Source organism: Cinclus cinclus, chromosome 9, assembly GCF_963662255.1.
Source record: "Cinclus cinclus chromosome 9, bCinCin1.1, whole genome shotgun sequence".
NCBI classification, from domain to species: domain Eukaryota; kingdom Metazoa; phylum Chordata; class Aves; order Passeriformes; family Cinclidae; genus Cinclus; species Cinclus cinclus.
In genome coordinates this window covers 18,850,669-18,865,130 of record NC_085054.1, presented here as the reverse complement: position 1 = coordinate 18,865,130, position 14,462 = coordinate 18,850,669, and the positions used below count along the sequence as shown (strand labels likewise).

Sequence of the window (14,462 nt, the reverse complement as noted above, 5' to 3'; positions counted from 1 at the left end):
CTCCTCCCACATTCTTTCCAAAAGCCTGGCATAAAATATCACTGTATACAAAACAAAATATATTGTGATTTTTCAGTTAAAAATCTATGTTATATGTGTCTTTGGTACAGATTATTTACATCAATATACAATTTTGACTAGCAGGTAGTGTTGAGCAGCAGTTATAGATTGGTTGACTCTATATTCCCAGCAGAAATGTATATGCATACTTTTTTAACTCTAAACAGTGTCAGAGTTAAACTTTTAAAAGTTTAAAAGTCACTTTTTAAAAGGATTGGAATACAAATTTGGCAGGCTGGTCCAACTGAGACACAGCCCCACAGGCAACAGGGTCATTTCTTGAACAGCTTTATAGTTAACTGATATATATTGCAGAAAATCAGAGGACAACATGTACAGTGACTTGTGTGGTGATCACAGGCATTGGGTGTGGCAGACTTACGGGTTTTGAAGAAACAAGAGTTGGAGAGGATTTGGCTGAGAGATGCTGGATGATTGTTTCAGATAGAGATAAATTGCATAGAGTATTGTCTTCTTTGTGCTTAATTTTAATTATGTTGTGGGCAGTATGCAAATTGAAAGAAGAGCTAGTAAGAAACGAAATCAAGACTTGAATTTCAAGTCCACTTCTGACCCACAGACTTTGTGTGTCCTTGAGCAAAATGCTTTGTTGGTATTTTTTGTCTCACTGCCTCATCTGTAGAACGGAGATAACACTACTTCTTTTTTCCCAACCTGACTATTTACATAATAAAAGCCTTTCCATGCATGACAGACTCTTATATATTTGTATGGCATCTAGAATAATGAGGACCTGGATCTTGGGACTACAACACAAACAATACACAACAATTAAGATTATACATCCATCCAAAATATACCTAATGCATCTCATACTTCAGTACCTTGCCAAAGAGACATGACTTTATTCCACAGTGTATTAATTCAGTGTCTTTGACTTCTGCAGTCCCTCCTCTTGTGCTGCTTTTTTGCCTAGGAAAAACTTTGGCAGAGAGTTAAGTTTAAGATAAGCAGTGACAATGGTTTTGTGGTGTACTGCAGGTGGAAGGCGATTGACCCCAGAGTCCAAAGGGAATTGCAAGGAACCAGGCAGCATTTTGCAGCATCTCTGCATTTCTGCAGCAGCTCTCTTGTGGTCCCATTCACCTCCCACTGGATCAGGGAAGATCTGCCTTAAAGGATGCTTGTCACTCAGTGAAAAAAAGAAAGAGCCTCTCATCCATATTGCCCCTGGGAAGGACTGTGCACCCACTGCAGGTGAGACCAACACAGAGCTGTCTTCTTGGTAAGCAAACCCCACACCCTTGGAGAGGTCTCAGTACATTTGGGGATGCAGTAGGAAATGTTGGATGTGCTCATCCTGTTCCATGCTTGTGGAGTGGGGTACAGTAATAAGCACCCCCTCACCATCAGCCTGGGGGCTACACAATTGGAGATCTGTTACTGTGGCTGCACATTTTCCTGGGAAATGTTCCCTGAAGAGTTTATGCTCAGCTTGGAGAAAGACAGCTTCCCACACCAGAACTTTTGGGAAGTGAGAAGCTTTTTCCCCCCAGCCTGTATGCCTAGAAGGTAATGCCAAAATATGTTGGAGGTCAGGCTAGGTTCACACTTCGATTTCTCTGCATGCTGAGAGAAAATAAAACAGAGGGTGCTTGGCTGCCCTGAGCTGGTGTGTCCAGGCCCTGAGGCTGGGCTGGCTCGGCAGCTACTTGGCACGGAGAGGAGGAAAAACATGCATAAATTAGGAACTCTTAAGGCCAGTTTCCTTCTTTGGTTCCAGAATAACTGGCCGAGGGCACTTGTATTGCAGCAGCAGACCAACCCCTCCTTGCTGACAGGTGACACTGGTTAGTGCTTCCCTTGTGCTGGCAGATGCACCACGACATTAATTACACTGTGCAGCACTTCCCTGGCTAAAAAACATGGACATTAAAAAAATCTAACTTCATCCCCCTCCTTTTCTTCATGAGACTTTTACAAACAAAAATGAACTAGAGAAGTGATGGTAACTGCGTTATTAATAATACATAGTTGTAAATTGTTTGTTTGGTTTCCTGTCCTGAACAAGGAGGATGGCATTGTGCTGTGACTGTTGTCTTATGAGAACTCAGGCTGGATACCAGGTGTCTGTTACAAATGCTGGGCACCAAATTAAACACCCACACATCCTGAAAGGACCAGCAACACTACGTGAAGAATTATTCATTTTGCCAGCAGTAAAATGACAAAGCAGAGGAGTGACAAATGCTCTAGATAAACCCAGAGCTCCAATTTAATGCATGGGATAAGGACCTCTTCTTCCAAATAAAGACTCCCAACTCTTGCAGTTTCTTACTTCTCCATAATTTAGCTGTGCACATATTTGGCATTTGAGTGTGACGGATTTACACATTTGCTATCAAATGAGCTGCAAGAGCTAATCAGCTCACACAGAATTGCACATATTAATGAAGAAGGCTCTTCTGCATGCCTGCAATGTAGACACCCACTTAACTGGGGCACCAGAGACTAATTTGAAAAGATTTTGTTCACGTAGCTCTTTTCCTATGATGAATGCTTGCAGGGAATCATGCTGTAGAGAGGGAGCAAGCAGTATCTGCAAAATCTGGCTAAATGGTTCTCATTACTGAGTGATGGAAGAGCAGTAGGAAAGATAATTTATTAGTGGCTCAAAGCTAATGAGAATAATTAGCACTATTATGCTTTCTAAGCAAACACAGAATAACTGTTCCTTAAGGAGTGCTGTCTCCCAGCAGCAGTGCCGAGTGCTCTGGGCAGGAGGACATGAGTTCCAGGGGCAGGAATCTTACAAACCAAGGACCAGAGCATCTGTGTGGAAACACACAGACATCCTATGGGCCTGCATTGCAGCTGTGATTTCCTAAGTTTTGGGCTGACAGACCATCTTTTTTTTTTCTATCTCAAAACCAGCTACACTGGGCCGATGAATAGAGTTTACACTTCAGCTTAACTCCTCAGAAACCAGAGGTTGGAAATTGCTGCCTTGGATACTGAGACTTTTTGCAATATTGCATCACACAGTACCTTATATAAACCAAGCCAGTTGACAGTGCTTTGGAGGGAGTATTTCAGCAGCAATGGTCAGTCCCCAGGAATCCTGGCTGCCAGAAGAAAAAATGGCATTTGGCTTCATTTCCTTTGTAGTCACCCAGGTATCCTCCTTCCTCACTCTGTAAATAAAAGCAAGATGTGCAGAGAAAACATACATCTTCTTATGACCAGTCAAAGAAACTAATGGGAAAAATTCTGGTTTCCAATCAGTTCCAGCACAGAGCAGTAATGTACACAACCAGATTAGCCAAAGGGCTGCACTCCTGTGGTTCCTGCAGAGCCATGGAACGCTCAGGGATGTTGGGCTGCCAAAGGCAAAGGAAATGCCAGCATTTGGCTACAGTGCTCAACACCTGCTGATAAAAGCTGATTTCCCCCCACCTCGGTTTTCCAAATTTACTCCTGCAATCCCAGTGTTCCATTACAGACCCAATCACACTAAAGTAAGCTTTTAAATTAAAACGAAGTGCACGTGGGCAGCAGTCCCCACTCCCCTGAGTGTCATTTGGAGCAAATAGCTTGTTTCATAGTTAGTAAAATGCAGTTGGCAGGGGTTCAGTGTTATTCTAGGAAATCCATGTAGGCAACAATTCTTTTTTGTAATCTAACACTATCAAGAATATGGAGAGCGATTCTGACTTTTATTTTTTAAAAGGCAAATAGACAAAACATCAGTAAGCGATGTCACCAGCTCCTGACTTTTCTTTTGAAAAGCAGTTCACCTCTAAAATCAAAATCACCCATAAAGCAATTTGATCTGAAACAACAGTCTCTGAAGCATTCTCTTATAGCTTACTCATGATGGGAGTTTTATCTGCTTTTTTACTTCCAAATTAAATGCTGCAAGAATATAGACCTTACCCCTCTAATCTTTTTTCACCAGTAATATCAATCTATCTTTGCAGATGCTTATCAGAAAGATTTTAAGTTACCAAGATTTGGGTACTTAATTTGGTCTGAGTGGGAGTTTAGAAAAATTCCCAAGGCTTTTTCATCCAACTGCAACTATTTAGGAGGGGCTTGGGGGTCAACATGACTGTCAGATCCAAAATGCAATTTTACAGGGGGAGGAAAGAGGAAATGGAGATTTGTTAGGCTGCTTTTCTTGACTCAGATTGGAAAGCAAGTCTATTCCAGTCTCTCTTGGAGGAGTGGCTTTGGTTTGAACAAGGGCATAGTGGGTCAGAGATAGATGGATTACAACAGAGCCAAATCATCCTCTGAGGCTGCAGGGGCTGGGATAGAAGCTTACACTCATCTTGGAACTCCCAGCTTATGTTTGCCATATCCCAGAGCATTCACTCTCTTGGGAATTTTTTCCTCCTTTTCCTGGATGAAACAAATCCAACATCTCAGGTTCTTTCATTAGATGGGAAAACCATTTCCTCTCCAGCTTCCAGTATGCACAAAATGCTTGGCCCTGCTGCCCTTCATCTCTTGGTCCAACCGCATAGCAGGACTAAAACAGCCCTGTGGGCTGTTTGTATCTTGTTTAAACTAACACTGGGGAACAAAGTGATGCACAATCCTTGCTCAGCCTCTCTGCTGTGTACACGTTTTGCCCTTCCTCGACAAGATTTAATCTCCTTAGGGTTAACTATGTAGCGGATGTCCAAGACCTTTGAATCACACCTTTAAAAGACTGAAAGACCAAACCCATAATTGCAAGAACAGAATCTCTGATTCACTGCAAACCATTTGTTATCAGCAATTAAGTTTCTTGCTGATAAATGATTCATGACTTGAAAGCCCAGATTACTCACTTTTAACCACAGCAGAAATCCCTGTGTGATTATGAATGCCTGGGCTATGCATCTACAGCAACAGGCTGGGAAGTCTGAATGTGTGAAATGACCTACCATTTAAATACAGACAGTAAGAGCTCTTACATATATTTTCAATTTACAATTTGTAGAAAATAACAACATATTTCAATTTCAATGTGACTGATGTGAATATAAACATAAACTGACTTCACTAGCAAATATAAACACCAACTTCTGCTTTACTGGAAGCAACAGAACTGAAACAGTGTGACGGATATCCAGACCTGGCCTACTAATTAAAAAGGCTTGAAAGCAAAGCTTCAGGCTCCTGGTACACTCTAGTTCACAGTAACTAAGGCTTTTGTCAGCCATTTGATATAATCATTTATGGTGTTCAAAACTGTATTTTTCAAAAACCATTCAGACCATAAACCAGATGAGTCATGACCCTGTAACAGAAGGTAAATTATTCTCAAATATTTTATCTTTGTGCATTAACACATGCACAACACATTTTTTTTTGTTTAGCCAAGAAAAAATGAATGCCCAAGTCCAAGAAGTAACTGACAAAAGACTGAAGGGAAAAATGAGAATTCCTAGTTTTATTATGGTGTAACCAGCTGTAAGGAATTACTGGTCTGAAGCACAGTGTGCAATTGTCTTATCCTAAACATTTACTAAAGCCTATAATTCAGAATGATCGCGACTAGTGAAGTCACCATTGGCAAGCTATCATTTTTTCTTTCTTATTTTTGAAGAAATCTACATTTCTCACCAATTAGCACAAACATAGGCACAGCCTATGCACAGAAATGCTCAACATTTTCTGGAGGCTGTATTTTGTTAGTGCCAGCTAGTTAAGTTTTGAGTCAGTGCTTTGACTCTGAGATCAAAAGAGACACAGCAAGTTCTGGACTGATCATATTTGATAGTTTGCTAAAAGCAGAAGAATTCCTGTTTGAGATCAAATGTCATCAATATGTATTGTTTCCTAAATGCAGGGTGGAGTGCCTGGTACTTATGTGAGGTTATCTTGAAATAAAGAATTATCATGATCTTCTGCAAATGTGCTATACACCAGTAACTGTGCTAATTGAAAGGGAAAGAAACAGAGTAAGAGTCTTCATAAATGAAGCTACTTTTACACTATGATATTATGTACTATCAGGCAGCTGATTTTTTTGGGTAAAGAGGCTCATCAGGTGCGTAATAAGAGATGACACTTGGCACAGCTCCATGGATATTCCAATTGATGCCATGGTTAACAAGCTGGCTACCATACAAGGCCAATCAGGCTACTGGTATTCCACAATACTCACTAATGGCTTCAGCAGCTTAACGGTGCCAAACATACAGTGCCATTAATTAGGCAAGAGAGAGAAGGAAAAAACACTCAGGAGGGAGGTAAGATGCCATTCACCTCCTGAGCAGCCCCTCAGCACAGCCTGCAGATCTGAACTAGAAGAAAACAAGACGGGCAGACTGAGGAGCAGGAGGAACATTTCAGACCCAGGTCACAGCCCTCTGCTGTGAGAAGTTGTTTTGTGTCCCCTGGAGTGCCAGGGCAGAGGGAGTTTGCCTCACACCACCACACACCTACAGTGCTGCCCAGCACTCCCAAGGCTGGGATGTCCCAGCCATGGGCGGTGGGAAACTCGTCCTGCGTGCGCTGGCTCTTCCTAAGCCACCACCAGCTGTGGTCATTCAGTGGGGAAGAAGCTGAACAAGGCTGATTAATGATAAAAATACTTGTCCTTTTTAAAATTTATTTTTAGTTCAAAGTGAATCACAACTTCCTGCCCCTCCCTCTCCCCTCCTGTGAAGGCAGAAGTACCTCCATATCAACTTTTTTTTGTTTAAGCATCAAAGTGTAACACATTTCAACTGCTGCTGATACAGGTTTTACAGTGATGACTGTCAGAGAGATTGTTTGTGCAACTCCTTAAGGAGCAAAATGGAAAAATCCCTCCTACAAATGCAGATAAACTTCTGGAATGTGAACAGGTAATAGACACAGTTACTGCATTACCAGAAGTATTATGCATTTAGTATTATGCATTTCTCAAAACAGTTGAACATCACACTTCACAAGGCATATTTGATATGACTCAATCATAACTTGAAGGGAAACTGTGTACCCTGTAAGAGTAACCATGTACCCCTATAAGGTAGTCATTCCTGCCATAACTTACAGATGCATTGACAGTATTGATGCTAAAGGAGGGTTTAGTCTGATTTCACCCATGCTCTGCTGATTTTTAAAGTGTGGCTTAATTCACTCAATACATTTTATAAAGGTATGTAAACAGTTTTGATTTAAAGACCAGAGAGGTTTAAATGAAATTAACAGATCTGGACTGGTCAATGTTAATGTCTTCATTAACTCAGATACCTTATTTATCCCTGAGCACCTTAAAATTGTTCCCCCCCAAAACTCAGTCAAGAACATGTAACTATTTCACAAGAATGTAAAACTTCATTTGAATAAATCTGTGTCTTATAAATCCCATTTTCCTGCACTGATTTAAAACATAACAAAACATAACAAAACAAACCCAAACCAAACTGTGTCCCGTCCCATTTGTTTTTTACACGTACTGCAATACCAGAACAAAAAATTTCACCCTAACAAACAACATCACCTACAGACACACTACAGACTACAAAAATATTGCATAGGAGTGTCAGTGGGCATAGTCTCCCAACATGAGAGAAAATGCTAAGTTTTCTTTAAAACATTATGGCAACATTCTAATTTATTTTCATTTTAAAAATTAAGTGGTTTCACTTTATTTCAAAATTGTACAAAATGGCCATGGCTGTTTATAAAAAAAGTCTCTGTCTTGAGAATATGTGAAGTCTCAGGTGCATCAGCAAAAGACCTGGAACCATTCACAGTGCAGCGGAAAGCTTCTTTTGAGGCAGAAACTACAATTCATCCTTCTTCTTTCCTACTCTTTCATGATCTCTTTCTCTCAGGGTCCGCATGAAAGTGGTGAATCCAGACTCCTGGTTTTGAAGGAAGAAAAATATGGGTCATATTTTTACCAACAAAGCAAAACAATGCATCAAGAACACTTTGAGCTTCTGTATCCCAGCAGAATATCAACCAAGGAGCAGTTGTTTATTTTCTGTACCCCACAGCAGAATAGAAACTAGGGAGCAGTTACTACTTCTGCATTGCCTCATCATGCCATGCTCTGGGTCCAGTGCTACTCCACTGCAAGGGGAAAATATCCATGCACATCCCACATGTCAAACTTTGAAGAGATGGGACATAGAGAAAGTCTCTAGAATTCACAGGACAAGGTAAAATCTGTCACTAGGAGTGCCACTGATGCCTTTTTGTTGAAAAAACTGAAAAGGCATTTTCAAGCTGCCTTTGTATGCTGTTTGTGTAATTTTAAGAGCAGTTACTGGATTGTTTGTTGACTATACACATATTTGCCATCATCCTCTAACAGTTTTGATTATGATTTTCCGCCTACTCCAGATATTCCAATGATGGAAATATTTTTTTTTTTTCCCAAGTTACTATTAAAATTATCAAAAATTTCAAAACTGGTTGTCTGCATGCCAACCTCTGCATTTCAACAACTTATGATTTAAGGCTTTTGAATGCCAGCAGTTTCCTTTTCCAAGGAAAGCTGTGAATGCAGGTCTTAGGCATTTCAGAAGGCTCAGATGGGTAGAAGTGTGAACACTTGTGTTGGAATACACTTTCTACTGATACCCCAACACTGAAGTTTTCTGGGCAAGTGACTCTGCTCCCACCCAATCTGACCATTTTTGCATTTAAAAAAATCACAGAATACAGCACTCAAAACTGGTGATGAAGAGGGAAAATACCAAAGGTAGAGAGCAACTAACACAAGTAAGTATTTAAAACAGTGTTGTGGAACAACAAAACAAAAACCCAAACCAAACCACAAGGCTGGAAAGCTTTTAGAAGGCTGAACAACAAAAAGCTTTTCTAAAACTGTTCACTATTCTTCCACTGAAAATAAATGCAGTGACAAGCTTCGGCTGTTTGTCACCTGGAGACAACAGGTGGCAAATCAAGAGGAGACAACCTGGCAATCAACAGCCACCATGACAGGCACTGTGCTAAGCACTGCCCTCAGCATTACCATGGTAAGAGATAACAAACCCAGTTCAATGCTGCACAACTGGAAGACTCCAGGTCTTCCAGAGACGTGGAAGGGGAACAGAGCAGCCATCAGCAGAGAGACTGGGATGTTCCAGTTGGGTAATTTTTACCCAGGAAAGGGTTGGCTGCATATAGGGCATTTGTTTGCCCACTTTCCAGCATATGGATAAATATCTCCTAACTCCTGTGGCCTCAGAGCACTTCTGTATTGGATATAAATTCTTTTTATCAGCCACTGTGGATCCTTCCTTTTATTTATCGTTTCTCTAAGAATGGGTTAGAGATGCAAAAACTGCGGCTGAAATCTTACTTCAATTGTTAGCTACTGCACCTATCTTCACTTTTAAGAAAAGATCCAGAATTGGAACTAAACATGGTATCCGTAACAACGGCTGGATCAGCACCATGAAATGATAATTAGTGGAGTCCAAGTATGCTGAAGAAAACTGGGAGGCAAAGCTCCATGAAGACTTCCCCAAGATCCTGACTAACAGAGAACCTCAGAACCTGGCTTTTTAATTCATGCTTCTATATAACTTTCTGAGCTCTTAACAACAGCAACAACTTTCAGGCAAGAATCTTTTTTCAAAATCACTGCATGGCTCAAAGACCCCAAATTTTTCTTGCAGACCCCAGGCAATCAATGGCTGCTGGGGAGTAACCTCCCTCTAGGAGGTTACAACAAAGGCGACCCACAAATAATTGAATTGCTTCCTTATTTTCAGGCACTTTACAACTACTGAAGGCATTATGCCATTTCTGCCTCTATTTCTTGCACTCGTAGCATGTAATTAGCTGGCCACAGCAGGACAAAAGAATGAAACTTCAGCCCAGGGGTAGATGGCACAATTTGTCTTCCCATCCTGAGTGCCAGGAGTAAATCTGATACAGGGCAAATGAGATATTTACTTTCCTCTAGTCTCCAAAGGACAGCTTTGTCCTGGCTATAAAACCAATGGTCTGTCACCATTTGGCAGCCTGGTAGACCTGTAACACGTTTGCAGTGTCCATGCGATCCAGAACTGACAGGAGTTAAGTCCTTTACTTTCGGGCATTTCTGCCAGCAGCACATGCAATAAACCCTTCCCTTTCACTCAGTCCAAATTCCCTCAAAGACTTCAGCTTAAAGAATAAAATATACAAAGAGTATTACCAAATCTAATCCTTTTTCCTCTTCTCATATTCCTAAAAATAGACCAAGAGTGTTCCTAATGCAGAGATATACAGGGGTGTGGTACACTATGATTCATCCATGTAAGACAGCAACAGAGGCATGGTAAAAATTTACTCTGCAGTTTTCATTTGCAAGGCAGGACAGGCAGAGGAGACTTTCCTCCCTGATGGTGATGACTCTTTCTTTCACTTACCCCTCGATCTCCAGTATATTTTTCCACAAATTTCCCATAGTTGTAATAGTTGAAGGTGGGGTAGCCATCCACCCCCTCCTGCTTACACAGGTCATGATTCTGTCCTTTGGCACAGTCCACTGCAGCGTAGGCGATCTGAAACACAAGAGATCACACTGAGGCAGGAGAAGACAAAGCAAGAACCCATTTCATGGTGATGCTACTGCAGGTTAGCCTTAGCACTGAGAGAGACCCAAGTTTTCTGCCAAACATGCAATGGCTTCTGTAAGGGCTCAGCTGTGGAGGGAGAGCAGAGAATGGTCATCACCTGGCCTGTGCAGCTGCACAGCACGTTCAGCTCACAGAGCAGAAAATCACCTTTGCAGCTTTCCCACTGAGCTCTGCATTGGACTCCAAACGGAAACCCAGAGGCTGGATTAAAAAAACCAAATCCAGGCAAAGTGGTCACAGCTCTGTCACACTGCAACATTTTCCTTCCATTTTGGTTTTAAGTGATGAAAGTTTCAGTGCCTCTGGTGATGGTAACAACCCACCTAACACAACCTTGTTCCTGTGGCAAGGCTAACGCTCAGAAAAGTTACCAAACATGGCTGGTCACTTATGCAGCCCATTCACAGATTAATGATTTCTACTCCTGATAGCTTTTCTAAACTCCATGCAGTTCTTCCAAGGTCAACTGGGGATGAATGAGAGGCCAGAGCATCATCTACCAAGCAATGCACATAGAGAAAAAGGTTGCTTGCTTACAATCTCAGCCTGGGTTTGTATTTCCTTTCCTGTCTTCTTCCAGGACTGTACACTGCATGCAGCCATTAGCCAAGTGGGCTTTAATTCCATCTGAAACCTCTAGATGCTACTGTCACACAGACAAACCCTGAGTAGGAAAGAGCCTGTCACAGTTTCAGCCTACTGACAGTGGAGCAACACCCTCAGTCCCTGCCTGCTCCTCACAGCCCCAGAGCAGCAGTTCCAAACATTCAAGTCCTGATTCTGTGAAGTACTGAGGAGGGGCTGCCCTTAACAGTTCTGATACTGAAGCAAAATGTATTTCTAGGCTTCTACTCAAAGCAACTGAGCCCTGTACTGTGATTTCACCCTGACTGTTCCTGTGAGCAGCAGTTTGGGCTCTGAATGCAGGCTGCTCACATAAGCTCTGCCTTCACAGCCCGAGCCAGACTGAAGGCAAGCACGTTAAAGTACAACCTATGTAAAGAAGCAAACAAATTAGAGGAATGAGTTTTTTGTGGGTTGCAATTTATCAAGTGCTAATTTCATAGCAGACACATCTTAATTTGAAATTTCCTTTCCACAAGCCTCCTTCAAACAGCTGATCAAAATACCTTTTGCTTGCATGACTTTAGGGTTGCGGTTGAACTGTTCTTCCATAATTAAAAGATCACTTAATATTCCAGAAAGCCCTCCTGTTTCATGGTGACACTGTCAAAATGAGAAAACCTGATCTTATTATCCTAGCAGTAACTAAAGAGATTGGCAAAGCCAACTTCAGTTAATTTGCTTGTTTTGTTTTGGCTTTGAAAGCCTGACAAGACAATACTCAGTATTATCTTGCTTGGTCTGTCTTCAAGTGGAAAGTACAAGATAAAGTGAACAGTGTTCTTACCTTAAATATCTAGTTTCTGATTTTAAACATTAATAAGGCTATTACAGAACCAGGACTCTTGAGAGCTGTTAAAAACATGCATGATCTCATTTTTTTTTCTTTTTGTAAACACAAAGACTCCTACACATTCAGGGCCAATTTTAATGAAAGGTTAGAAATAATAAACTGCAGAAGAGTTTCATCTAAGTATTTCTGCCTTCCTGACCTTAACAGCCAGCCAAAGTTTAGAGCTCTGTTGGCTACTTCTGTGTAAAGAAAAGCTTAGAATGGAGACAAACATTTATTTCGTGACACAGCATGAAGACAGAATGAATACTAGAAGTCCTGATTTCCTAAAAATTAGAATAATAAATAAAATAATCTTTTTTTTTCTCACTGCTCTAGATATCACACAGGGACAGACTACAGTCAGAAAAAAGGGGAAGGTATGCATGTGCTCATCTAGATCTTAGTAGCTGGTTTAAGATATGAAACTGTTGTGACTGATGACCCATCTGTTCTTAGTGTCTTGGAGATTATGAAAATTAGTTTTTAGTACACTGCAAGGAAGAGGGAAGAAGGAAGAGAAACTCTCTTTATCTGTACCTCTGGAAATATCTAAACTGGTACCAGCTGAAGCAAAGCGTCCAATTTCATTTACAAAAGGCTTTTGTGAGAACAGCCCCCAGTGAGGAGAGGGTGCAGTGCAGGAATGCAATGCTATATGGCACTGTTAACCTTGTTCAGAACATCTTCACCCGTTGCCTCAGAACAGATGACTCATGGACATCAGAGGTGGCTTCTGACAGAAATGTTTAGTAGCATCCTTGAGACACGGCTCTCCTCTACGGCACATGGAAACCAAAGCTGGCCCATCTGTGCATTAGTTGTGCACACAAAGATCCCACTCTAAGTCTGCCCACGGCAGCCACATGAGCCCAGTGCTGTGTCTAATCCAACAGGTCTAATGGCACATCTGGAATAGCACTTGGGGGATGTGTCCATGGTCTGTCCTCTCTGCAATGCTTCTAATGCAAGCTGTCCCACAGCTCCACCACTGCAAACACCACTTTGAGCCCAGCTCTTCAGAACACACACGTTTGGTTATTTTTACAGCCAGTGAGAGAAGGAGGAACAGTGATTTTCAAAAGCCTTGTAACTCATACAGACGTGAGCAAAATTTCATAGAGGAACATCTGATTCCCAAGACTGTATCTGAGGCTGCATTTCAATACTTGCTGCCAACAGCGGCTGAGTAAGAGTACTTAGGAAAACTTGAGTGATTACTTTAGAGTGGAAATGTTAAGGCAGCCTAAATATAGAGGTTGCTACCATCTCTGTGCACTCATTATCATAGCATCACAGTCCTAATTGTCTTGTCTGTCTCACAGCGGAAGATCAAATATAGTGCACTGAGAGAAGAGAAAAGTGATGCTGGATAACATCACTTTGTAGCAAAACACATTTCTGGACTGAGGACCAATTCTCATCTCCACTCCATCAGCTGAATTCCAGACAGCTGAACTCTGACACACACCAGAATTTCAGCAAATAGCACTGATGTCCTTTGCTTCTTTCTGTTTGTGTTTTCATGGACTGTGAATACTGAGCTCCATTGCTGATAGAGGTGTGTCCTACCAGAGTGAATTGTTGCATGGCTCTACTGAAAGGCTGCAGGTACAAAGATACAGAATCCTGGCTCAAGTGAGCAGTGATATGCTGTAGGGAAAGTTTCCCCTCATTCTCAACCCTCTTAGCAACAGTCAGCTTTTCTGCTTCACTAAAGAAAGAAAGGAAAAATAACAATCCAGAAAAACCACTCCCAAAATGTGGTTAAAACTTCTGGAGAATATTCCACTCAGAACTCATCTGCATATTTGACTATCAGCAACAAGTTACACAGAAGTGCACTGGAGTGCACATCTTTGCAAGACCTACATGCTTTGACCTGCAAATCCACTAAGGTTATTCAACCAGAAATTGCAGATATATTAAGCATAAGACATCCGTAATAGGTGTCCAGGAGCCAAGACACTTGGCACCATCTCTCACAAATTCCCTCTCATCAAGATGGAAAAACCCTCAAAAAATCTATGAGAGAAAGAAACTCTGCTAACACTGGTCTAACATTTATGTGTATGTGTGTGTACTGTATACGTCTATTATAGAATAATCCAGTGCAACAGCTTTCAGAAGGCAAGATTGATCTTATGGAGATTTTGATTGTTAGGGCTAAAATTTAATTTCTTGAGCTTTCTTCTAACCAGAGGGGAAAATCCACTGAAAAAACATTTCAGGGAGAAAAAGCTGTAAAGTGCTATATCTGCAACATGCACAAAACCTGACAGGATTATGGATTCTCTATAACCCAAAGCTCTGCTGCCTTAGGTATTGACAATACATCATTATATACAAGTCCCTTCTCCACAGCCAATGCTGTTCAGGTCTATGACCAGTCTGTTCAGTAGCTGTAGCAGGAATAG

General features: G+C 41.4%; 1 protein-coding gene across 1 annotated transcript in view; it reads right to left on the bottom strand.

Moving 5' to 3' along the window:
- Positions 1 to 7,733: 7,733 nt before the first annotated feature.
- The window catches only part of PDIA5 (protein disulfide isomerase family A member 5), a 95,901-nt gene continuing 89,172 nt past the window's right edge, over positions 7,734 to 14,462 (bottom strand). Inside the window, exons 16-17 of the mRNA XM_062498019.1 lie at positions 10,380 to 10,514; positions 7,734 to 7,871 (exon numbers count right to left, since the gene is read on the bottom strand). Of these exons, the coding sequence (XP_062354003.1) occupies positions 7,791 to 7,871; positions 10,380 to 10,514 (216 nt within the window). The 3' untranslated portion in view covers positions 7,734 to 7,790. The remainder of the gene's footprint in view (positions 7,872 to 10,379; positions 10,515 to 14,462) is intronic.